The 23,878-nt window shown below is 40.6% G+C and overlaps 1 protein-coding gene across 1 annotated transcript; it reads right to left on the bottom strand.

Annotated features, from left to right (window-relative positions):
* Positions 1 to 20,438: 20,438 nt before the first annotated feature.
* Positions 20,439 to 22,827, bottom strand: LOC149404243 (endoglucanase 1-like). Its single transcript, XM_089603005.1, has 7 exons — positions 22,617 to 22,827; positions 22,300 to 22,509; positions 22,015 to 22,215; positions 21,833 to 21,925; positions 21,583 to 21,744; positions 21,375 to 21,486; positions 20,439 to 21,095 (listed from the first exon to the last, which is right to left on the bottom strand). The coding sequence occupies exons 1-7, from the start codon at positions 22,821 to 22,823 to the stop codon at positions 20,602 to 20,604; spliced, it is 1,479 nt and encodes a 492-aa protein (XP_089459131.1). The 5' UTR covers positions 22,824 to 22,827; the 3' UTR covers positions 20,439 to 20,601.
* Positions 22,828 to 23,878: the final 1,051 nt, after the last annotated feature.

Raw genomic sequence — 23,878 nt, 5'->3', positions numbered from 1 at the left:
CCCAAACTTACTTTACGGCCAGTCCATCTTTCATAAGGAGTACCAGGAACCGTTTTAGACGGAACTTGGTTCAGAATGTAAGCGGCTGTTTCGAGGGCATATCCCCAAAAGGAAAGTGGGAGTGATGAGTAACTCATCATCGATCTAACCATCTCCATAAGAGTTCAGTTTCTTCTCTCTGACACTCCGTTTTGTTGAGGTGTGCCAGGTGCGGTAAGCTGAGAAGCAATACCTTCTTCTTTAAGAAAGTCATCGAACTCTCCAGACATATACTCACCACCTCGATCAGATCGAAGGGTTTTGATCACTTTGCCAGTTTGCTTTTCCACTAAAGCCCTAAAGACCTTAAATACGTTAAAGGTCTCGGATTTGTGTTTGAGCAAATAGACAAACCCATATCGTGAGTAATCATCAGTGAAGGTAACGAAGTATTCGTATCCTCCACGTGCCTGTTGGCTGAGCGGACCACATACATCAGAATGTATTAGTTCCAGCAACTCAGTGGCTCTTCGACCTTTATCAGAGAAAGGTCGCTTAGTCATTTTTCCTTCTATGCAGGATTCACAAGTAGGTAGTGAACCTATTGCAGAGGCTTGGAGTGGACCATCCCTCACAAGTCTCTTAATCCTTTCTAGACTGATATGACCAAGTCTTAAGTGCCATAGGTGTGTTGATTTTGTTAGATCGGAGGATTCAGAAAGTTTGATCCTCTTTGGCTCCCTAATTAGATCATTATCTATTTCGGTGTCTAAAAGAGAAGGTTGAGTGGGATAGATGTAGAAAAGAGCATTCTTCATACATGCGTCAGTGACAAAAGAATTATCAGGAAACGAAATACGAATTCCATTCTTAATGAACTTTAAACAATAATCTTGCTCACGAAGACGAGCAACGGATATTAAGTTCTTCCCAAAGGTAGGAACAAAATATACATTATTCAAGTTTAAAGTGCGGTCTTCAAAAGACAGCGTCACAGATCCCACAGCCTTTGCAGACACCAGGCTCCCATCACCCCATTTGAAACAGAACTCGCCTTCCTCTAAGCTTTTGGTTTTCTTGAAACCATTCAAGGAACAGCAAATATGGTTAGTAGCAGCGGAGTCAAGAATCCACGTTGATACATTATCAGCTACTAAGCATGCTTCGGTAACTAGTACAATACTATGTTCCTTTGCTTTGAGATAGGCGGGACAGTTCTTTTTGTCGGCCTTGTAAGGTCTCTTCACAGTTTCAGAGGCGGAGGCTTTTTGCTCAGTAGCATGTGCCTCTCCTTGATTCCTCTTTCTCTTAGTGAAACCTACAGCAGTGTGAAGTTCCTCCATAAGCTTGGTAGCAGTGTACTCTAGCTTGTTTATGGAGTAGTTCATCTTGGAGGTATCAAGAGACGCGGGGAGAGTTTCTAAGATCATATCTATGAGATTCTTCCCGTCAGTCTCAGATCCTAGGATTTCCATTTTATTTAGAAAACTAATGATCAGTATCGTAAAGTCTCTAACAGGAGTCCTAGCCTTCATATGACAGTTCATAAACTGTCGGACTGCTTTTTGCCTTGCTTGACGCCTTTGCCCTCCAAAACTCTCAAGGAGATTGTAGAGCATGTCAGCGGCAGTCTCGATGTTACGATGTTGCTCTTTCAGCATATTGTTCATAGATGCCAAGATATAGCACCTCACAATCTCATCGGATCGAAGCCAGGCCGCTAAGGCGTCATTGTCCTCTTGAGTTGAATCATTATTCGTCAGAGGAGGACATGGGGTGGTGAGTACCCATTTGTGCTTGTTAACGGTAGGTATTATGTCGAGGTTACGTTTCGAGTCTATGTAGTTTTCGTTTTCGAGTTTGTTCGAGGAAAGAATGAAAGAGAGAGAGTTGGGAGACATATTGCCTATAAAAGTTGAAACAAGTTTATGATTAGTCTTTGGTTTAGGATTTAAGTTTGTTTAAGACTTTATAAAATCCAAAGGTGTTATGAACGAAATGACACTTTACTCCTTCGAGGGAAGGCCGCAACGAGTCTCCTTTCATAAGTAAATGACTCATCATTAATGCATAGCCAAGATGTCAATACATCAATTTTGACTAGCCACCTTGTAAATTGGTTTGATCACTCACATCCTTTCGCAGGGCCTCGAGGGAGGATTACTAGGGATTGAGTCTAAGTGTGTAACCAACCACTTAGTCTAAAAGATTGACTTTGAAAAACAATCCGCCGAGGGGAGGTCTTGTCATCATCGTCTCACTCTCGGACGTAGCTCATTGAGCAATGATCAGAGCAAAGCGCCCTTGAGTACTCTCATTTAAGAGAGGGCCACGAGGGTGACTCTTAGTCCGGCGACACTTGCACTTTTCATTAGTGTTGGGGATCGTGGGTTACAAACAACAAGTATAACCCTCCCACTTAGTTTTTGGAGTTGGTTCATCGACTCTTTTAAGTTCGGAAACAAAATTTCCTAGTTAGAGAGCGACAGAGCGGACAACTAGAAGAGAATCCTAGATCGACATGTTCAGAGCAGTATTAGTGCATAAAGGCACAAGGTACATACTCGATCTTTTCCTATTTTCTATTTCGGGAAAGTGCGTGAGGGAAGTGTGAACTTCAACTCACTCGAACACTTGAAAGTTTGAGATTACACATCTTTTTATTTTTCGGCTTGTCTACAAGGAGACCTCCCACTCAAATTTTCAAGAGCATATAGATTTTGAACATATGTGATATAGATATAGTTTTGAAAACATTTTGAAAACTTATTTGATTTGGATGACAAAATATTTTCAAGTTTGAAAGTGAAAACGGTTTTTCAAAATTCAAACTAGTTTTGTAAAAATTCAATTTCAATTAATCTTTCAAAAATCAAAACTTTTAATCTTTACACATCATGTTTATAATCATATGAAAAACATTTTTGCTCAAGAAAATTTTCTCATTAGAGTTCTATAACTCATGGTAGTGGGGTTTGAAAATCCGGATTTCTAAAAAACTGGAGTTTCAGACAGCCGCGCACCTCGGAGTAAAATCGCCATATCTGGCGGCTCCGATGTCCTTTTGAGCCGAAACCGGTGGCATTAGACAGAGGACAGACAGAGCTTTAATTTGATTCAAGAATCATTAAATTTCGATTTTTGAGCAGAGAGTTATGCCGCTTTTAATGCGGGTTTACATTCCAGCTCGAAGAAAAAGAAATAAATTAAAGCTTTGTCCTTTTAGGTGCGAAAAAGAATCGAGTGTAACGGAACGTTTTAAGATGTTGTTTAAAGCTTTTATTTGTGTTTTATTAGCAGGGTAATAACATAGAATAAAAGAAATAACAACATGCATAAAACGATTCAAGTAAATAAACGAAACTAGCAAGAAAATAAAACTAGTCACAAAATTTACTCGAAAATTCTCAAACCTTTAAAACACGTTTTTCAATATAAAAAATTAAAAACTTTTAGAACTGATTCTAATGTGTTTTAACATCATCCCAAACTCATAGAAAATCAACATGGTTTTTAATTTAGAGACAAGAGCAATAAATTAAAAAAAAATCTAAGATTACAATTCTAACTTGTCACAAAATTAGTAAACTTTCGAAAACGATTTTCAAGCTCATAATTTAAAAACATGCACATGCATTCCTTTGACCATAGCTCTGATACCATTTGTTGGAATCGATCTAGGGTTTAAGAAAAAGTTTAACGCTTCGTTAAGCGGCGGAATTTTAAAAATTTTCTTTTTAAGTAAAACTAGTTTTTACTAACCTAGACAAGAGCATGTGCATGTATATAAAAACTAATATGAGCTATTAAAGTTACTAACCTTTCTTGAAGCTTGAACCTTGTAGAAGCTTTTGGAAAGTTGCAACGCTCGTCTCCCCTCGCAGCACGTCTCTCTTTCTTTCCTCGGCACCTCGAGCAACCACGAAAGTTTCTATCACTAAATCACTCGAAAAGAAGGAATCAGTGAGTGGGCACTTTTAAACACTACGACTTGAGAACGAGTCTCGAAGTCGCAGAGCTAAACACTAGGTCGAGTGAGGACCTAGGTGCCAAGACAAGAAAAATCGAAAATATAAACTAGAGAGAGAGAGAGGAAGGGGCGGCCAAGTCTAGAGAGAGAAGCTCTCAATCTCTAAAACTTTGCATGAATGAAAAGTGTGGAATGAGGCTCCTATTTATAGGAGAGGTCTCACCTTCAATAAGGTAGTTTCCTCTTCTATAGAATATCACATATTCATGAGCCAATTTCCCTTTTCCTTCAAAGAGACACACGGCCAAGACTAAGCAAGTAAGTCCTTGGATTTGTTTCCTCTTTTATTTGCTTCTCTCTTGACTCTTTTGGGCGCCTACCTTGCTTTCCCCTTAGGGGAAATTTGTTTCCTCTTTTTCTTTTGGCAAGTATCTTCATACATTCATGCACAAAATATTCTCTCTTTCCTTGGGTGTGTTGGGCGCCTATCCCTATTCTAGAAAGGCCTTCTAGAAGCTTTTCCACTTGTTCATGACAATATGAAAAAGGCCCATTAAGAATTTTCATTAAAATTCTCATGAAATGAAATTAATCCACAAGGCCCAATTAATCATATTATGGCCGAGTGACATTAAGTCATCAAATGAACTTGTCAAAATTTATTGACATTCATTTCATCATTTGTCTCAAAAGACAAAAATACCCTTTTAACTATTTTCGTTCTTGTTTTGACTTAGCTTCCAGTTTAACTATTCCTATCGATATGATTCGTGACAGTGACCTCATGGACCCAAATGAACAAAGCTTTAGCTAAACACTTGGACTCAAAAGTTCACAAACCTTTTCCAAGTTTAGCTTAATGCCAACTGACTCCACTAAAGAGCTGACACTGAAAATCTCTCGGTTCAAATGAATTTATTTTCTACTCAAGAATTCACCTAATTATAATGAGCGGATCCACTGAATATTATCTATGTTTACCCTTCATGAATGTCATCAGCTAGTCGGGATTTACTAAATTACCATTTTACCCTTCTAGCTGTTATTTCCTCAACTCCTTTGTCGCTTGTGAATAAGTTAGAAACAATGTATTGACGAGGAGCTAACAAGTCACATTGTTTCATCCAAAAGAGTCAGGACTCAATTTGGACACTGGCCAGTTCATTTATTCACACTCCAAGGAACAAAGCATGAGGTGACATACATTGCATTTCAGCAATCTTGTACATGAATTCCATATCTATGAGAACTTCACAAAGTTACTCATGACAGACTCACAACTTAGTACCTCACCAATAGGCCTTGTTCGGAATCACATAGTGAGTCCGAAATTTGACTTTCTCAAATGAGAATACTAAGGTGTGAAATGGCATGTCTCATTTCAGGATTAAGGTAAGCATGATGCAATTCATACATAGTGACTTCGAGACACAAGAGGTTAAATGGTTTGTTCTTATATTGTCTCTAGAAGTGCACTGGTCAATTCAGTACCTTCGGAAGATACCTAGAAGAACTATAGAGTCTCCAACTCTCAATGCCTCATAACCAGACATCATAGATTCTTCTAACAATCATACTGAGGTCAATAGTCCTTTGACCCTAAGATTGCGAATATATCGTTTTAAGCAAACTACGAAGAGTTTGTTCATGCAAATCTACATTTGTCTCTTCGTAAGTTGTTTAGTTTGTTTATGGACTAAAAGACTATGGTTTTATCATAAAGCTTCAGACAAGGAAGATTGAATGAACGTTTCAACTTTTTATTAATGAATAAGCAATTACAAGCAAGAGTCTTCGTAAGACTATATGACATCAAATGTACATAAATAGACACTACTACTCTTCTTGTGGGCACCATTGACAACAATTGATTCATCCAAAAGAGTCATGGTTCAATTTGGACACTGGCCAGTTCATTTATTCACATTCCAAGGAACAAAGCATGACGTGATATACAATGCATTTCAGCAATCTTGTACATGAATTCCATATCTATGAGATCTTCACAAAGTTACTCATGACATCTTCATAAGTTAGTACTTCACAAATACGTAAGCTATGGAATGACATGTCTCATTTCAGGATTAAGGTAAGCATGATGCAATTCATACGTAGTGACCTCGAGACATAAGAGGTTAAATTGTTTGTTCTTATTCTGTCTCTAGAAGTGCACTGGTAAATTCAGTACCTTTGGAAGATATCTAGAAGAACTATAGAGTCTCCAACTATCAATGTCCCAGAACTAGACATCATAGATTCTTCTAACAATTGTACTTAGATCGATAGTCCTTTGATCCTTAGATTGTGAATGTGCAGTTTTAAGAAAACCATGAATAGTTTGTTCATGCAAATCTACATTTTTCTCTACATGTGTTGTTAGGTTTGTTTATGGACTAAAGACTAAGGTTTTATCATAAAGCTTCAAACAAGGTAGAATGAATGAACATTTCAACTTTTATTAATAAATAAGCAGTTACAAGCAAGAGTCTTCATAAGACTATATTACATCAAATGTATACAAATAGACACTACTACTCTTCTTGTGGGCAGCATTGACAACAAACTCCCACTTCACTGAAAGAAGATGTGAGTAGTCCTTCATGCCTAATCCATCCCGATGATGGTCAAAGACCTTGTTCGCTAGGGCCTTGGTGAATGGATCTGCTAGGTTGTCTACCGTTGAGATCTTCTTCACCTCCACGTCTCCGCGCTGCACGATATCTCGAATCAAATGGTATTTCCTCTCAATATGTTTAGATCGCTTATGGCTTTGAGGTTCCTTTGAGTTAGTGACAGCCCCACTATTATCACAATAAAGGCTCATGGGCTCGTCGACGTTTGGAACGACTTCCAAATACTTGAGGAATTTTTTAAGCCATACAACCTCTTTGGATGCTTCACAAGCAGCCACATATTCTGCAATGCAAGATTGCTTCATACTCCTCCACACAACAGCTCCACCATTAAAGATGAACACAGATCCCGAGCTGGATTTCCTGGAATCCTTATCCGCTTGAAAATCGGAGTCGGTATATCCGATCATAGTCAGGTCAGTACCTGAATATGTAAGCATCAAGTTCCTAGTACTTCGAAGATACTTAAGAACATGCTTAATAGCAATCCAGTGCTCGGGTCCAGGGTTGGATTGAAACGGCTAACTACGCCAACTACGAAGCAGATATCAGGTCTAGTGCAAAGCATAGCATACATAAGACTTCCTACGGCTGAGGCGTAAGGAATTTTTCTCATGTCCTCAATCTCTTGTGCAGTCTTGGGAGACTGGTCCTTAGAGAGTGAGACTTCATGCCTAAAGGGTGTTTGGGGCTTCTTGGAGTCTTGCATCGAGAAGCGATCCATCACCTTATCAATATAAGATGCTTGAGAGAGCCACAAAGTCCGGTTTTTTCCTATCTCGAAAGATTTGGATCCCCATAATGTACGCGACTTCTCCTAGATCCTTCATATCGAATTGGTTTGGTAGCCAGACCTTAACCTCAGAGAACTTACGCATATTATTAACTATGAGTAATATATCATCGACATATAGCACCAGAAACACAACTTTACCTTCGTGTATTAACTTGTAACCACACGGCTCATCTATTGACTGCTCAAAGCCGAAGCTCTTCACAGTTTCATCGAATCTAATATTCCATGACCTAGATGCTTGCTTTAATCCATAAATGGACTTAAGCAACTCACAAACTTTGGTCTCTTGACCTTTTTCCACGAAACCGTCTGGTTAAACCATATAAATGCGCTCGTCAAGATTGCCATTCAGGAAGGCAGTCTTGACGTCTGATTGAGCCATATAGCATTGCGATTGGCGAGAAGGTTTCTTCATAGTCAATTGCTTCTTGTTGGGCATAACCCTTAGCCACAAGTTGTGCTTTGAACGTCTTGACGTTCCCATCCGGACCCCTTTTCTTCTTGTATATCCACTTACACCCTACGGGTTTAATCCCTTTAGGAAGGTCTACAAGTTTCCAGACTTTGTTGACATACATCGAGTGCATTTTAACTTTCATGGCGTCAAGCCAAAGGTTTGATTTAGAACAAGCCACCGCTTGGCTATAGGAAACAGGGTCATCCATGTTAGAGACGGCTACAAGAGTGTCTCTATAAGACATGTATCTGTCAGGATTTTGAGTAGCCCTCCCACTACGACGAAGTACCACTTGACGAGATTCTGATGAGTTAGGTTGTGTTTAAGTTGGGGTAAGAACAGTTCTTACAGATGAGGTAGAAGCTTCTTCACCTAACTTTTCTTCAAGCACAATTTTTCTTTTAGGTTTTATATCTTTCATAAACTCCTCCTCAAGGAAACGAGTATTCGTACTAACGAAAGTCTTATCGTCCTCGGGACTATAGAAAGTGAAACCTTTGGTTTCCTTTGGATATCCAACGAACAAACACAATTCTGACCTACTAGCCAACTTGCTAGTCTTTTGCCTAAGCACTTTTGCAGGGCAACCCAAAATTTTGATGCGGCCAAGAGTTACTTTACGGCCAGTCCATCGTTCATAAGGAGTTCCAGGAACCGTTTTGGACAGAACTTGGTTCACAATGTAAGCGGCTGTTTCGAGGGCATATCCCCAAAGAGAAATAGGGAGTGATGAGTAACTCATAATTGATCTAACCATCTCCATAAGAGTTCTGTTTCTTCTCTCTGACACTCCGTTTTGTTGAGGTGTGCCAGGTGCGGTAAGCTGAGAAGCGATACTTTCTTCTTTAAGAAAGTCATCGAACTCTCCAGACATATACTCACCTCCTCGATCAAATCGAAGGGTTTTGATGACTTTGCCAGGTTGCTTTTCCACTAAAGCCCTAAAGACCTTAAATACGTTAAAGGTATCGGATTTGTGTTTGAGCAAATAGACAAAATCATATCTTGAGTAATCATCAGTGAAGGTAACTAAGTATTCGTATCCTCCACATGCCTGTTGACTGAGCGGACCACATACATCAGGATGTACTAGTTCCAGAAACTCAGTGGCTCTTCGACCCTTATAGGAGAAAGGTCGCTTAGTCATTTTTCCTTCTATGCAAGATTCACAAGTAGGTAGTGAACCTATTGCAGAGGCTTGGAGTGGACCGTCCCTCACAAGTCTCTTAATCCTATCTAGACTGATATGACCAAGTCTTAAGTGCCAAAGGTATGTTGATTTTGTTAGATCGGAGGATTCAGAAAGTTTGATCCTCTTTGGCTCCCTAACTAGATCATTATCTATTTCAGTGTCTAAAAGATAAAGTTGAGTGGGATAAATGTAACAATGACCATTCTTCATACATGCATCAGTGACAAAAGAATTTGAAAAAGAAATACGAATTCCATTCTTTATAAACTTTAAATAATAATCTTGCTCGAAAAGTTGAGCAACAGATATTAGGTTTTTCCTAAAGGAAGGAACATAATAAACATTATTCAAATTTGAAGTGCGGTCTTCAAAAGACAGCGTCACGGATCCCACATCCTTCGTAGACACTACGCTCCCATCACCCCACTTGAAGCAGAAGTCGCCATCCTCTAAGCTTTTGCTTTTCCTAATCCCAATTAAGGAGCAGCAAATATGGTTAGTAGCAGCGGAGTCAGTAATCCACGATGATACATTATCAGCTACTAAGCAAGCTTCGGTAACAAGTACAATACATTTTTCCTTGGTTTTGAGGTAGGCATGACAGTTCCTACGCCAGGGACCAGGCTCATTGCAGTGGTGGCACTTGTCGTTAGACTTGTCCACCTTCGGAGCCTTTGGCGTCTTCTTCTTCTTTTGAACCTTAGGATTGTTTTTTCTCGTCCTTGCGAGGTCTCTTTTTAGATCCAGAAGTGGAGGCAGTAGCATGTACCTCTCTTTGAGTCCGCCCTTTCTTAGTGAGTCCCTCAGCGGTTTGAAGCTCCTTCACAAGCTCGGTAACAGTGTACTCTAGCTTGTTCATGGAGTAGTTCAGCTTGAAGGTATCAAAAGACTCGGGGAGAGTTTCCAAGATCATGTCTATTTTAGTCTCCCCATCAATATCAGATCCAAGGATCTCCATTTCGGTTAGATAACTAATGATCAGCATCATATGATCTCTAACGGGAGTTCCAGCCTTCATACGACAGTTCATAAACTGTCGGACTGCTTGTTGCCTTGCTTGACGTCCTTGCCCTCCAAACATGTCATGGAGATTATAGAGTATATCGGCGGCAGTCTCGATGTCACGATGTTGTTGTTGCAACACATTGTTCATAGATGCCAAAATATAGCACCTCGCAATCTCATCGGATCGAAGCCAGGCCGACAGGGCATCTTTTTACTCTTGTGTCAAATCTTCATTCGTTTGAGGACAGGGGGTGGTGAGTACCTGTTTGTGCTACTCGACAGTAAGAACTATGTCGAGGTTACATTTTCAGTCGACGTAATTTTCGCCTTCGAGTTTATTTGAGGAAGGAATGGTTGAGAGAGGGTTGAGAGATATTTTGCCTATAAGAGTTGAAACAAGTTTCTAATTAGTCTTTGGTTTAGGATTTAAGTTTTTAACATTTGATAAAATCCAAAGGTGTTATAAAAAAAATGATAATCTACTCCCTCAAGAGAAGGCCGCAAAAAATCTCCTTTTATAATTAAATGACACATCATTAATGCTTAGCCAAGATGTCAATACACCAATTTTGACTTGCCACCTTTTAAATTGGTTTGATCACTCACATCCTTTAGCCAAGATTGAGTCTAAGTGTGCAACCAACCACTTAGTCCAAAAGGTCAACTTTGAAAAAACAATCCCCCAAGAGGAGGCCTTGTCTTCATCGTCTCACTCTCGAACGTAGCTAATTGAGCAATGATCAAAGCAAAAACGCCATAGAGTACTCTCATTGATGAGAGAGCCACAAGAGTCACTCTTAGTCTCACGTTAATTGCTTCTTTTATTAGTGTTGGAGATCGTGGGTTATAAACAACAAGTATAACCCTCCCACTTAGTTTTTGGAGTTGACACATCGTCTCTTATAAGTTCGGAAACAAATTTCCAAGTTATAGAGCGATAGAGAGGACTTCTAGAAAGGAATCTTAGATCTTCATGTTCAAGGAAGAGCAGTGTTAGTGCATAAAGGTACAAGGTACATACTCGGACATTTTCCTATTTTCTATTCGGGAAAGTGCATGAGGAAGTGTGAACTTCAACTCACTCGAACACTTGAAAGTTTGAGATTACATATCTTTTATTTTTCGGCTTGTCTACGAGGAGACCTCCCACTCAAATTTTCAAGAGCATATAAATTTTGAACATATGTGATATAGATATAGTTTTGAAAACATTTTGAAAACTTATTTGATTTGGATGACAAAATATTTTCAAGTTTGAAAGTGAAAACAGTTTTTCAAAATTCAAACTAGTTTTGTAAAAATTAAATTTCAATTAAACTTTCAAAAATCAAAACATTTTAATCTTTGACATTATGTTTAATATCTTATAAAAAAAATTTGCTCAAGGAAATTTTCTCATTAGAGTTCTATAACTCATGGAGTGGGGTCCAAAATTCGTAATTCGATAACTCTAAAAAACTGCACATTTGGAACAGTCCTGCACCTCGGAGTAAAATCACCATAACTCGCGGCTCCGATGTCCTTTTGACCTAAACCCAAGTGCATTGGATAGAGGACAAACAGACCTTTAATTTGATTCAAGAATCATTAAATTTGGAATTTTGATCTGAGTGTTATGCCATTTTTACTGCGGGATTTTCTCGAACTGGAATAACATGGTAACAACATGTTAAAAACTGGAATAATTAAAGTTCAGACTTTGAGTGCGAAAAAGAATCGGGTGTAACGGAATGTTTTAGAAAGTTGTTAAAGATTTTATCTGTGTTTTATTAACATGGTAACAACATGTTATAAAAGAAAATAACAACAAACATAAAACGAAACGGGTAAATAAACGAAACTAGCAAGACGATATAACTAGTCACAAAATTACTCGAAATTTTCTCAAACTTTAAAAAAACACGTTTTTCATTATAAAAAATTAAAAAACATTTAGAACTAATTCTAATGTGTTTTAATAACATCCCAAAGTCATAGAAAAACAACATGATTTTTAATTTAAAGCCATGAGCAATAAATTAGTAAACTTTCGAAAACGATTTTCAAGCTCATAGTTTTAATTACATGTACATGCATATCTTTGACCGTAGCTCTTATAACATTTTGTTGGAATTGATCTAGGGTAAAGAAAAGATTTAACGCTTCGAGCAAACGGCCGAATATAAAAAATTTCTTTTAAACAAGTAAAACGATTTTACTAACCTAGACAAAGAGCAAGTACATATAAATTAAAACTATTAAAGAGCATTATTTATTTACTAACCTTTGTGAAGCTTGAACGTTGAGAAGCCTTAGGAAGGTTAAAACGTTCTTCTCCTCACTCAGCTCATCTTTCTTCTTTCCTCGGGAACTCAAGCAACCACGAAAGTTTCTATCACTAGAATCACTCGAGAAAGAAAGGAATTAGTGTGTGGGCACTTTTAAACACGACGACTCAAGAACAAGTCTAAGAGTCGAAGAGCTAAAACACTAGGTCAAATGTGGACCTAGGTGCCAAAACAAAAACTAAAAGAACTTAGAGAGAGAGAGGAGATGGGAGGCCAAGTCTAGAGAGAGAAGCTCTCAATCTATAAAACTTTGGAATGAATCAAATGAGGGGAATGAGGGCTCTATTTATAGGAGAGGGTTTACCTTCAATAAGGTAGTTTCCTCTTTTATAAAATATCACATATTCATGAGCAAATATCTCTCTTATTCCCTTAGAGTCACACGGCCAAGACTTTCCAAGCAAGTCCTTGAATTTGTTTCCTCTTTTATTTTTCTTCTCCCTTGACTTGTTTGGCCGAATTCTCTCTTGCTATGTCGAGGAAATTTGTTTCCTCTTTTTCTTTTGGCAAGTATCTTCATACATTAATGCACAATATAATCTCTCTTTTTCTCCTTTGGGTTGGACGGCCACACTAGATGCTTCTTCCTTTGTTCATGACAACATAAGAAAATGCCCATTAAGAATTTTCAAGTAAAATTCCATGAAATGAAATTAGTCCTCAAGGCCCAAATTTCTTAACTTGGCCGAGTGGTTTGAGTCATCATATGACCATGTCAAAAATTTATTGAAATCCATTGAAATCCTATGTAAAAAAAAACAAAAATACCCTTTAGACAATTTTCGTAAAACTTGTCTCGTTCTTGTTTTCACTTAGCTTCTAGTTTAATTATTCCTACTCTATATGATTTGTGATAGTGATCTCGTGGATCCAAATGAACAAAGCTTGAGCTAAGATACTTGGACTCAAAACTTCACAAACCTTTTCGAAGTTTAGCTTAATGTAAACTTACTCCACTAAAGATGTGACACTGAGAATCTCTCGGTTCAAGTGAATTTATTTTCTACTCAAGAACTCAACTAAATTGTGATGAGTGGATCTACTCAATATTATTTATGTTTACCCTTCATGAATATCATCAGCTAGTCGGGATTTACAAAATTACCATTTTACCATTCTAACTGTTATTTCCTCAACTCCTTTGTCGCTTGTGAATAACTTAGAAGCAATGTATTGACGAGGAGCTAACAAGTCACAATGATTCATCCAAAATAGTCATGATTCAATTTGGACACTGGCCAGTTCATGTATTCACATTCCAAGGAACAAAGCATGTGGTGATATACATTGCATTTCAGCAATCTTGTACATGAATTCCATATCTATGAGATCTTCAAAAAGCTACTCATGACATCTTCATAACTTAGTACTTCACCAATAGGTCCTGTTCGGAATCACATAGCGAGTCCGAACTCTGACTTTCTCAAATGAGAATAGGTAAGCTATGAAATGACATGTCTCATTTCAGGATTGAGGTAAGCATGATGCAATTTATACGTAGTGACTTCGAGACATAAGAGGTTAAATGGTTTGTTCTTATTCTGTCTCTAGAAGTGCGCCGGTCAATTCAGTACCTTCGGAAGATACCTAGAAGAACTATAGAGAAAATAGTCCTTTGATTCTTAGATTGTGAATGTGCCATTTTAAGCAAACCATGAGGAGTTTGTACATGCAAATCTACATTTGTCTCTTCATGTGTTGTTAGGTTTGTTTATGGACTAAAGACTAAGGTTTTATGATAAAGCTTCAAACAAGGAAGAATGAATGAACATTTCAACTTTTATTAATAAATAAGCAGTTACAAGCAAGACTCTTCATAAGACTATATTACATCAAATGTATACAAATAGACACTACTACTCTTCTTGTGGGCACCATTGACAACATAAGGCGCCTGAGTAGAGGCACTACTGTTCATCCTATGGGCTTACCGGTCGACCGCTCGAAGCGCCACATGAGAAACCCCATTCTCCCTCACAAACGAGATCGGAGATGTGGTGCCAATCGAGACTGAGATCCCCACATTCCGAGTTGAGACTTTTAACGAGGAAAACAACGACAAGGCCATGCGCCTAGAGTTAAACTTGAGCGACGAAAAGAGGTCCTAGGCCCTTACTCGCCTCGCTGCGCAAAAGCTTAAAGTAAAAAATACTAGATCTCCAATATCAAGAGGCAGAGCTTCGCTATTGGACGCCTCTTATGCTCGAAAGAGTGTTTCAAAACACCCAAGCGCAAGGCGCCATCGTCCACGGCGCAAACTTGGAAGGACCCTACAAGAGTTGCCAAGTGGTCCACGACAATACCTTCTATATTGAATGAACGGACAAGACCCTGATCTTTCACCCCTGGCATGCGGAACACTTGAGGCAGTACTACCAGTAGCCAGCTTTCCATCCCCCCCCCCCCTCTTTTATAGCTCTATATTTTTAAATTCAACAAGGCATACGAGCCTTTGTTTTAGGATTTTCAAAAATCTTTGCAATATCAAATAAAGTCAAAGGCTTATTTAATAACTCTAATTTATCAAAGTATTTTAGTCATCAATACAACGCTTGTAACTCAAAAACTTGGGGGACAAGTAGCATAAGGCAGCATGAAAGTAGATCCTCAAGAAAACATGCTCCAACAAAACAAATACACCAAAAGCGTCTCCAAAATACTAGACAAACGAGTAAGGACATAAGCTACAGGATGGTTTGATGCCAAAGGGCTTCATGCGCTAAGCTGTCACTAATCACGTATTAAAGTCGTCCCTTGAGACGCACCTATGCCTCCACATACGACATAACCAAAGTCATCATGAACGACGCATTAATTCATCCCTTGAGATGTACCAAAGCTACTACACACGACGTACCCAAATATGTCCCTAACAACAAACTTAAGCCGCTATACACGGCGCACCTAAGCTATCCTTTGAGATGCATCCAAAACCACCATATACGGCGCACCTAAGCTGTCCCTTAAAAGACACATCCAAAGCCAAAATACACGATGTACTCTAAGCTGATGCACCAACTCAACATACAAGGTGCACTCTAAGCCATCTCTCACGATGCACCTACATCATCATACACGGTACACGCTAAAATGTCTCTCACGACGCACCCAAGTCGCCATAATTGACGCATCCCAATACGCCCTACGAGGCGCATCAAAGCCATCTCTCACGATGCACTCCAAGCCTCCACACTTGGCGCGCTTGAAGGTGTCTCTCCAGACGCACCTAAGTCACTACGTGTGATGCATTCAAAGATGCCACACACATCGCACGAATATCAAAGTGACATCCTAGACCTAACTCGCGCACAGGCAAACTCGCTTGAATGTGAATGAATTTACTAAGGGAATAAAGTCAAACCCTGCCAAGAGAGGAGGACTTCTTAAAATATTTGGCAAGGAAACGCGCCAACCGAAACACGTGACGAGTAATTAAAGTAAGTGCACAGATTTCAAGATCAAGATGGGCAGACTTGCTCAAAGATCGATAAAGAGATAAACATCCTGACTTGAATAGCAAGACATCGCATATATAAAAAGAAGCAACTACTACAAAGTTCCTACAAAATAAGCACTAAAACAGGTGGGATAAAAGGAAAACCCCTAAAAGGCGAGTGCTAAGTCAAGTGCGCTGAAAGGGAAAGTTCCTAAGAAAAGCAATGCCCTAAACACTTGCGCAAAAAATTACTCAAAGTCGACTTCTTCATCATCTTTGTCACCTGGGAGGTCGAGAGCAGAATAAGCTCTGTCAAGTGGCGGAAACGTGGAGTCAAAGAACATGAGCATCACCCCTCGAGAGTCATTGTCGGCCAACCTTCGAGTGGGGATACCCCTAAACCCGAGGTAGCTGAGATTTAATTTGAGCCAGCTAATCCTAGACGAGTCCTATGCGACATATGAAGCCGATAAAGATCTTTTCACCCGGCACAGCGCAACCAAATATCTAAAGTGATCCAAGACACAAGTTAACAAAATGCGAATTGCGTGAAAAAGAGAGGGAACTAACCCTCTGGGCATCAGCCAGGCCATTTTAGATGAACTCACGTAGCTTCCCGAATCAACGTCCTTCCACAGCTTTAGGGGAGACCGCCGAAGGCTATGGGAGCACTCGCCTTTGACATCCATGACCACGGAATGAGCGTTCTTCAAGTCTGAAGGCGCATTCGGAGGCGTCGAAGCCGACACCATCTTAAGGGAAGCACGAGAATTAGGTTCGACTGAGTTACTGGCCCCGAGGCTAGCATGCGATGTGACCTGAGAGTGAGTCGCAACAACAATACTCAAGACTCGAGAAGGCTTCGCCAAGCGCACAAGAGTCCTCTCTCTCGACGACGAACTTGCAAAAGCAACATAGTTAGATCAATGAATATAAAGCAAAGCCATACAACAAAAGCAAAATTACCTGACAAACTAGGTCTCATCAGAGAAGTCAAGGTGCGAGAGACTTCCTCAGGTCACGGTAGGCTCCCGGACCCGCGAGGGAATGATGGGAATCACTCCATCAATGCATCAACTCCTTCAAGCAAAAAAGCTCACCCGCCTTCTGAACGCCTTCACGAACTCAATGGTGTCCGCCCCCGCATCGGTGGAAAAGTCGCCGAGGGGCCAAACTGAAGCGGCGCCACCCCAAAGGCCTCAATTGAGACCCACACCTAAGCCTTCATGCTAGTGGTCTTAGTGTTGATGATGAGCTTGGCGTTCCGGCGATCTCGAGCCATATGAAACCCAAGCTGGCCTACACCATGAAGATTGTGACAAGATTATAAAAGTCATCCACGGTCATGGCGGACTTCATTTGGCTATGCCACTCCATGTGGCACATCGCAACCAAGCGATAGAAGGCCGGGCTCATCTGAGAAGTATGCACCCCCAACCGCGCAGGGAGCTGCTGCATGATGTTCTGAAAGAGCAAGCGTAGCCCGCACTAAACACGCGCCACGTGCACCACGGTGAAACCCCGCCTCGAGCAGAAAGGTCAATTCTCTGAAAGAGGGCATAGAACCGCCACCGAGGTTGGGATTATGTAAGTCTCCCAAAAACTAGTAAACACCTAGTGCATAATCGAGCTCTTGACATCGACCAGTCCACCTTCTCCAAGCATATGGTCGAAGCACCAGCCTCCACCTTCGAGACCTCATAACAGATACACCTCGACACCCGAAGGACCAGTCGCCCTCTGAACGGGGCGAGACAGCTGCCATAGTCTTTCTCGGGCATGTCACGGTCGGACCTCTATAACAAGAGAAGATTCCGAGTCTTTGCCAAGTCCCTTGGACTCCAGCTCGAAGACGTCGTTGAACGAAATCACGTCTAAAACAGACTCGAACGTGGCCCCCACCAAAAATCAATTAAATGAGTTGCGTGCCACCTCCCGGCACACAGCGGGCATCCAAGTAAGACGCATGGCGCAGTGCACCATCCTCTCGCACAGTGTGCCCCTCCGAATAACGTAGGTAGCACGATGCGTGCTCCACCCACGCATCGCGTGCGGCCAGCTCTATCACCAGGCGCGACATGCTTCCCTTTGTCACGCCCCGTTAGCCTACCTCCTCTCACGTGCTACGCCTAGTTAGCGCACTTATGTCCTCCAGCTCCGAAGGACGAGCGACAGACACGATCGCTTCTGCCTTGCCCACATTGAGCCGATGCTCCACTCGGCTTGAGTCCTCCTTCACGTGCAAGGAGATATTCTTCAATCCCGACAAAACATCCTTCTCATAATGCTCATGGTCTTGAAGCAAGTGAGAGAAATCCACCTCAAGATCCTCGGTTGAGAGATAGAATTGATTTTCCATCATGCACTCGTGTCGAGAGAAAGATAGAGAGGGAAAGAGAAGCACGTGCAAATTATGAGGAGCAAGGAACCTTGAGGCTCTATTTATAGGCACATAGGGGAGGAAAAGAAAACAAGAAAAAGTGAAGGAAGGAGCCACATTGGGTTCCCTCCCACCCCTATGCGTGCACGTGAAGCCCAGCTCCCCCCCGCGCGCACATGACACGCACGACGAGTTATGGTGAGCAAAAAATGGAAAAGACCTTTGCGATCGTGAAGGCCGGGAAACCTGTTTTCCTTGAACACCCAACGACTAAAGTTCATTAACCAGGACCCATGAACGACGAACTTGGGGATCTAATGTTGTCAATTATTCTCAGAAAATCCGATGGGCCGGGTCACTAAAACACCCATTAACGCCTAAAAGGAGCTGGAAGCCAACTCAAAACAGGCCCAATTCAAGCTCGCACTCACTCGTGCAGCAGAGTGCACGCACGTGCCACACAAAGGCAGGTGCTCGACGCGCAACGGGCCTAGCGCGCCACGCCTCTTCCTCAGCATGCCGTGCAGGCAAGACAAAGACAACTCTTCGCGCGTGCTTCCAAAATTCCATCGCGCACCTCAGTTTTTGGGCACACGCTACACTTGGTGTGTTACGCCTAATGCATGTCACGGTGCGCCATCACCTGGAAGGTGCGCGCGTATACGCTGAGGTTTGTCGCGTGCTCCTTGCCTCCTCCTAATGGCTCTTTTTCACCCTTCTAAGAAGTATATACACACCCATCTCCTCAGAGGGATTAATGTAACTTTTTCTAAACACAATTTACTCGATTATATAGTTCTAAAACACTGTCGGTAAATTATTCTAAACACTCTTTTTCCTTGAGCCATAAAAAAACCGGTTCTGTTACAATACATGGACCAGAGAACTTTGACCCAAAACAGATACGAGTGGGCTGCTACATGCCACACAAGTTTTTCCATAAATGCCTCGTTAATCATAGTACTCTCCGATTAGGGGTGCCAATAGAATTGGCCATGTTTAATAACCCTGGGGTAAGGCTCTTAAGCCTCCCCAAAAAGGAGAAGTTACAAAAGCAATATCTCCGATAGTGAGCATTGATGGCCATGGTTCAAGGAGGAGTTAAGCTCATTTTATTGTCATGGCCGTCCTCCCAGAATCCTTTCTTTATCCTCTTAATCTCAAAAGGTATATTTTAAGATCTCTGATTTTATTTCCTTCACCACCCAAGGCCTCTTGCATTTCCAACATGAGCAAAACCCTCGTAAACTCTCCTATCCCACAGTTTTGTAAGATAAAACATTCCCAGCTATCAGTTGTGTCTCAATCAGTTCCTTATCTTTGTCACTTGTTTCCGTTAATACCAGACTTGACTCTAGAATCGACGACATATAAGCTACATCGTCTTCCAGCGAAACCCAACTTCCCCTGAACAAAAACTCCCTCACTCACCGTGTTTCCCAAGAACTATTTCATGCACCATGTTTCCTGAAAGTGTTACCCTCACCGTATATCCAAAAACATCGCTCACACTCATGTTTCCAACAATAAGATATTCAACCTGAAAACATCACCTAACCCCAGACAAAAAACGCAGCCCCCAAAACCTAAAATGGCAAAAGCAAAAACCAAAAGCTAGGGAGAAAACCCACACAAAAGGACAAAAAGCCTCACTTTAGACCAAGGTTTAAAATATTGTTACCGATACCCATATCGAAGTTATGATTTTACGGATATATCGAGTATCGACGGATATATCAACGAATATTCTATAGCAATTTCAATACCGATTACTGATTATATCGGTGATATATCGATGAAATATAGTTTACCGAGAGATATATCTACATAAATTCTATAAGTGATGTGTGTTTATATCTCATTGAAGCAAAAAGTCCCACATTGCTTGAAGACTACATGAATGATATGAGCTTTCATCTACTATAAATACAAAAGAAGGATCACTCATTTTGTCATCAAAGCTTTGAATTGACTATTGGCTTGATTTTAAAAGCCCATGTAACCAATCAATTTTTTTGTTTAATTTATGGCGATATTTTATAGATATTATTCGAGATTTTGCCATGAATTTATAATATCGCGATATTTTAGTGATATCATCGATAAAGTCGATATTTTGACGATTTTTAATAAAACGATACGCTTTATTATCGTTTTTTTTACCGAAGTTAGAATTATATCGTCGATATCTCGGAGGATATCGACGATATTTTGAATATTATTTTAGACTGATCTTGGAAAATTTGCTCTTATGTTTTTCCCCCTAATACCTCTGCTAGCATCACAGAAAAAGAAGTATTATTTTTAATCTTCAAGTTCAACAATGACTAGAATACAGATATTGATTAAGCATGGGAAAGAGGATACACACTTCACTTCAAACCCATCAAACGAACTTAATGTAAAATCCCCTCACTAGTTTTGCGCTAAGCCTCGGCATTAACGGAGAAGTAAGCGAGAGCCCCAACGAGTGGTGCGTTGATATAAGTCGCGGGCTCGGACTGCCGATAATTATTCCTATCATCGGCGAAGCTGTCGCGGCTGTCGGGCCCGCCGACGACCGCCCCGACAAGCAGGTTGGGGTCGGGCAAGCCGGAATAGAGGAACCGGAAGCTGTCGCCGCAGGGGATGCTATCCGGGTGGGCGTGGACCGATGGCACAGAGGACGCCCTATGGTGGAGGTGCATGGGATAACTTTCTCCGAACCCCACCATATAAGATGTCCCTGCGGGGTTGTCTCCGAGAATGTAGTCCACTTGTATCTTGGCCTGTGCGACGAGCTTCTCGGCCGGGACTGTGGACCCACCACACGTGGCAACGCCTCCATTCAGGCTCAGGTACTTAGCGTAGGTTACAAGGAGCAGAGCCGAGGACGTCACGTATTGGAGATTGCTCTCGCTTCCTTTGTACAGAAGCCCCCCTGAAATTCAATTTTAATATGTGACCGAGTCCCTTGCTTTCTAGATAAACTCATTCCGTGAATTATAAGTATAATAGTAATAAATACGTTGGATGAAACACTTTAGGTCTAATAAAATCATCTGTGGATTCAGGTTGTGCCAATTTTGGTGCGTTAAAAAGAGTCATGTGACGTTTGATGCGATTTTTATAGATCTTGTTGCGTCCCTGAATTTGTTAAGAATAAAAGGCTTACACATGGATAATATGATTGGCTAAACCAAAGAAAACGAAAAAATACCTGGTGTATATTGTGCCTGGAAACTGGGTGTTCCAGGAATCATCGAGCATATGTAATTATCTGAGTGGGATTTGTAGAGTTGGAAGCCCTCAGTTTTCTTCTCAATGAAGTCCTAATAAGAACAATAAAATTGTGTTTAAAGTGAATCTAAGAAGAGCATTTCAAAGCTTTTTGTCACATTCAAGACATTGTGGGAATGATTAAAAACCTTAGAGAGCAAAACTTTGGTTGCAGGTCTCTTGTCATCCCAGCTAAAAGAGTAGTTATCATCATAAGCACCCAATGTGTGGCCATTGGACTTGATGTAATCCAAGTACGACCCATTCTGAGAAGCTCGGTGGATCCACGATGCGCCCCAGAGAAGCTCATCCTGTAATCGGACAGTCAACATCAAACATGAATCGGTGACTTTATTAATCATAAAATAATATTACATAGAGACATCTGCGAGAGTTTACATGGTATCCTGAATAGGAACAGTAAAAAGGGCAGACTACAGAGCTGAGAGAGTCGCTGTAAGAGCCTCGATACTTGTCAGCGAAATCAAAGACCTGCGTCAAAGAAATTTCTTTATGCAAAATTTTGATTTTGATCGACGTACTTATGCACTTTTTAAAAGAGTATTATATATCGCCCTAACCTTCATGGCAGTTTTGAGTAGTTTCGAGGAATAAGAAGCGTCAGAATTCTTGAACACTATCGAAGCCGCGGCTAAGGCAGCTGCGGTCTCAGCTGCCACGTCAGATCCTGGGTTTTGAGAAGATACCTTGTACACATTGCGCGGCGTGTCCATGTCCTCGGGCCTTTCCCAGCATCGATGGTCCATACTCGGATCACCCACCTATACATTTTTTTACATCATACAGCCTTCTTGTCACACAAGTTACAATTTTTTTTAAAAAAATTGTCTTTGTGTTTTGCTTACTTGGACATATAAGGTTCCGGGGGTGGCGGTGGCAGCTTTCAAGAGATAGTCCGAGCCCCAACGAACAGCTTCTTTTGCATGCTTGATTTGGCCGCCCATTTTGTCTCCAAATTCAATGACGCTCCACGATAGCAACGTCGTGGTGAAGGCCATAGGAAGTCCAAACTTCATGTTGTCCCCGGCATCATAGTACCCGCCGCTTAAATCCACCTGAAAAGTTAACAACCAGGAATTAACAATGCCTAGACAACACGGATTGCACCATCAAAACTGAAAATTTTAGATAACAAGTAAAGAAGGTGTGCAATTATAAGTACATTATAGGCTGAGCCGTCCGAGAGGCCAGAGTCGCCCCTCCAAGTTAGGCGTTGGCTAGGAGGAAGTTTTCCCGAGCGCTGTCCTTCAAAGAAGAGGATCGATTTTTCGAGCGCTGAAGAGTAATCTTGAGAAGCAAAAGCGTCAGAGCATATTGCGAAGGAAAAAGAGGTCAAAAAGAGGCAGCAAAGTTTGAGTGAGTGTGTCATTTTAGAGAGTACTTGGAATGTTTGTGTTTGGTATGTTATATAGATGAAAAGCAAGTGAGAGAAGCTAAAAGTACGTTAGTCGTTAGAACTTAGGAGAGAGTCATAACATTCACGGGATTAATTGCGGCAAATAAGACGTCCTACTTTGTGGGGACACCACGCAGATGTTTTATCCAATTTATTGGGTATGGGAAACCTCAAAGGTCAGACAAAGAAACGGGAAATAACATATATAAAATAAAATAAAAAGCCAAAAACTAAATTGACAAGAATATATTGGTTCAACTTCAGATAACCTCTACGCTAGCCAAACAGATTTTAGCTCACAAACACTGATAAATTAACTTAGATACATGGTGACCCAGATATGTAAACTCTCTCTCTCTCTCTCTCTCTCTCTCTCTCTCTCTCTCTCTCTCTCTCTCTCTCTCTCTCTTTTCATAATATCATCGATCTGCATAACATGAGTTTATTTTGTAAGAATGCCTAGATATAGTCAGAGAAAATTAAAATACACTATCGTTTGTTTCTTGAGATATAAATCATATTGTCAGCGTGAGCAACTACTTTATCCAAGTTTTTTTTCTTCGTCTTTTTATTTCCCATATTTTACATCCTGATTGACTGTGTGTGTTTGGATAGTATACTGTATATAATTTATATATATATATATATATATATATATATATTAATAAAAATATGTATATGTATATTAATAAATATAGGTATACACTAGGACAAAATACGTTTTCCGGTGCGACGAATGTCGCACCCAATGCTCACAATGTCGCACCTAAAACTTTATTAGGTGCGACAGCATCGCACCGGATAACCCGTCGCAGAAGGTATTGTGTGCGACATGTCACACCTAATAAGTACCCCTTTAGGTGCGACACTTTCAGGTGCGACTTACCGCACCTAATGCCCAAGTTATTTTCTTGCCAAATTTTATAAAATTGGCGAGTAAATTCATATCGGGTAATACAAAATTAAAAAAGTAAATTAAAATTCATTTAAAATTAAATAAAAATTAATTAACAAAATTCTAAATGAAT

This window comes from Urtica dioica, chromosome 2 (assembly GCF_054948205.1).
Source record: "Urtica dioica subsp. dioica isolate 48M chromosome 2, U.dioica_male_clone48M_v1_H2, whole genome shotgun sequence".
In the NCBI taxonomy this organism is placed as follows: domain Eukaryota; kingdom Viridiplantae; phylum Streptophyta; class Magnoliopsida; order Rosales; family Urticaceae; genus Urtica; species Urtica dioica.
This window is presented reverse-complemented; position numbering and strand designations above follow the sequence as displayed.

Coding starts and splice junctions, on each gene's coding strand:
- LOC149404243 (XM_089603005.1), bottom strand. CDS start 22,823: ATGACACACTCACTCAAACTTTGCTGCCTCTTTTTGACCTCTTTTTCC. Junction 21,487..21,582: donor CCAAAGTTTTGCTCTCTAAG/GTTTTTAATCAT, acceptor TGTTCTTATTAG/GACTTCATTGAGAAGAAAAC. Junction 21,096..21,374: donor CCAGGCACAATATACACCAG/GTATTTTTTCGT, acceptor ATTGAATTTCAG/GGGGGCTTCTGTACAAAGGA.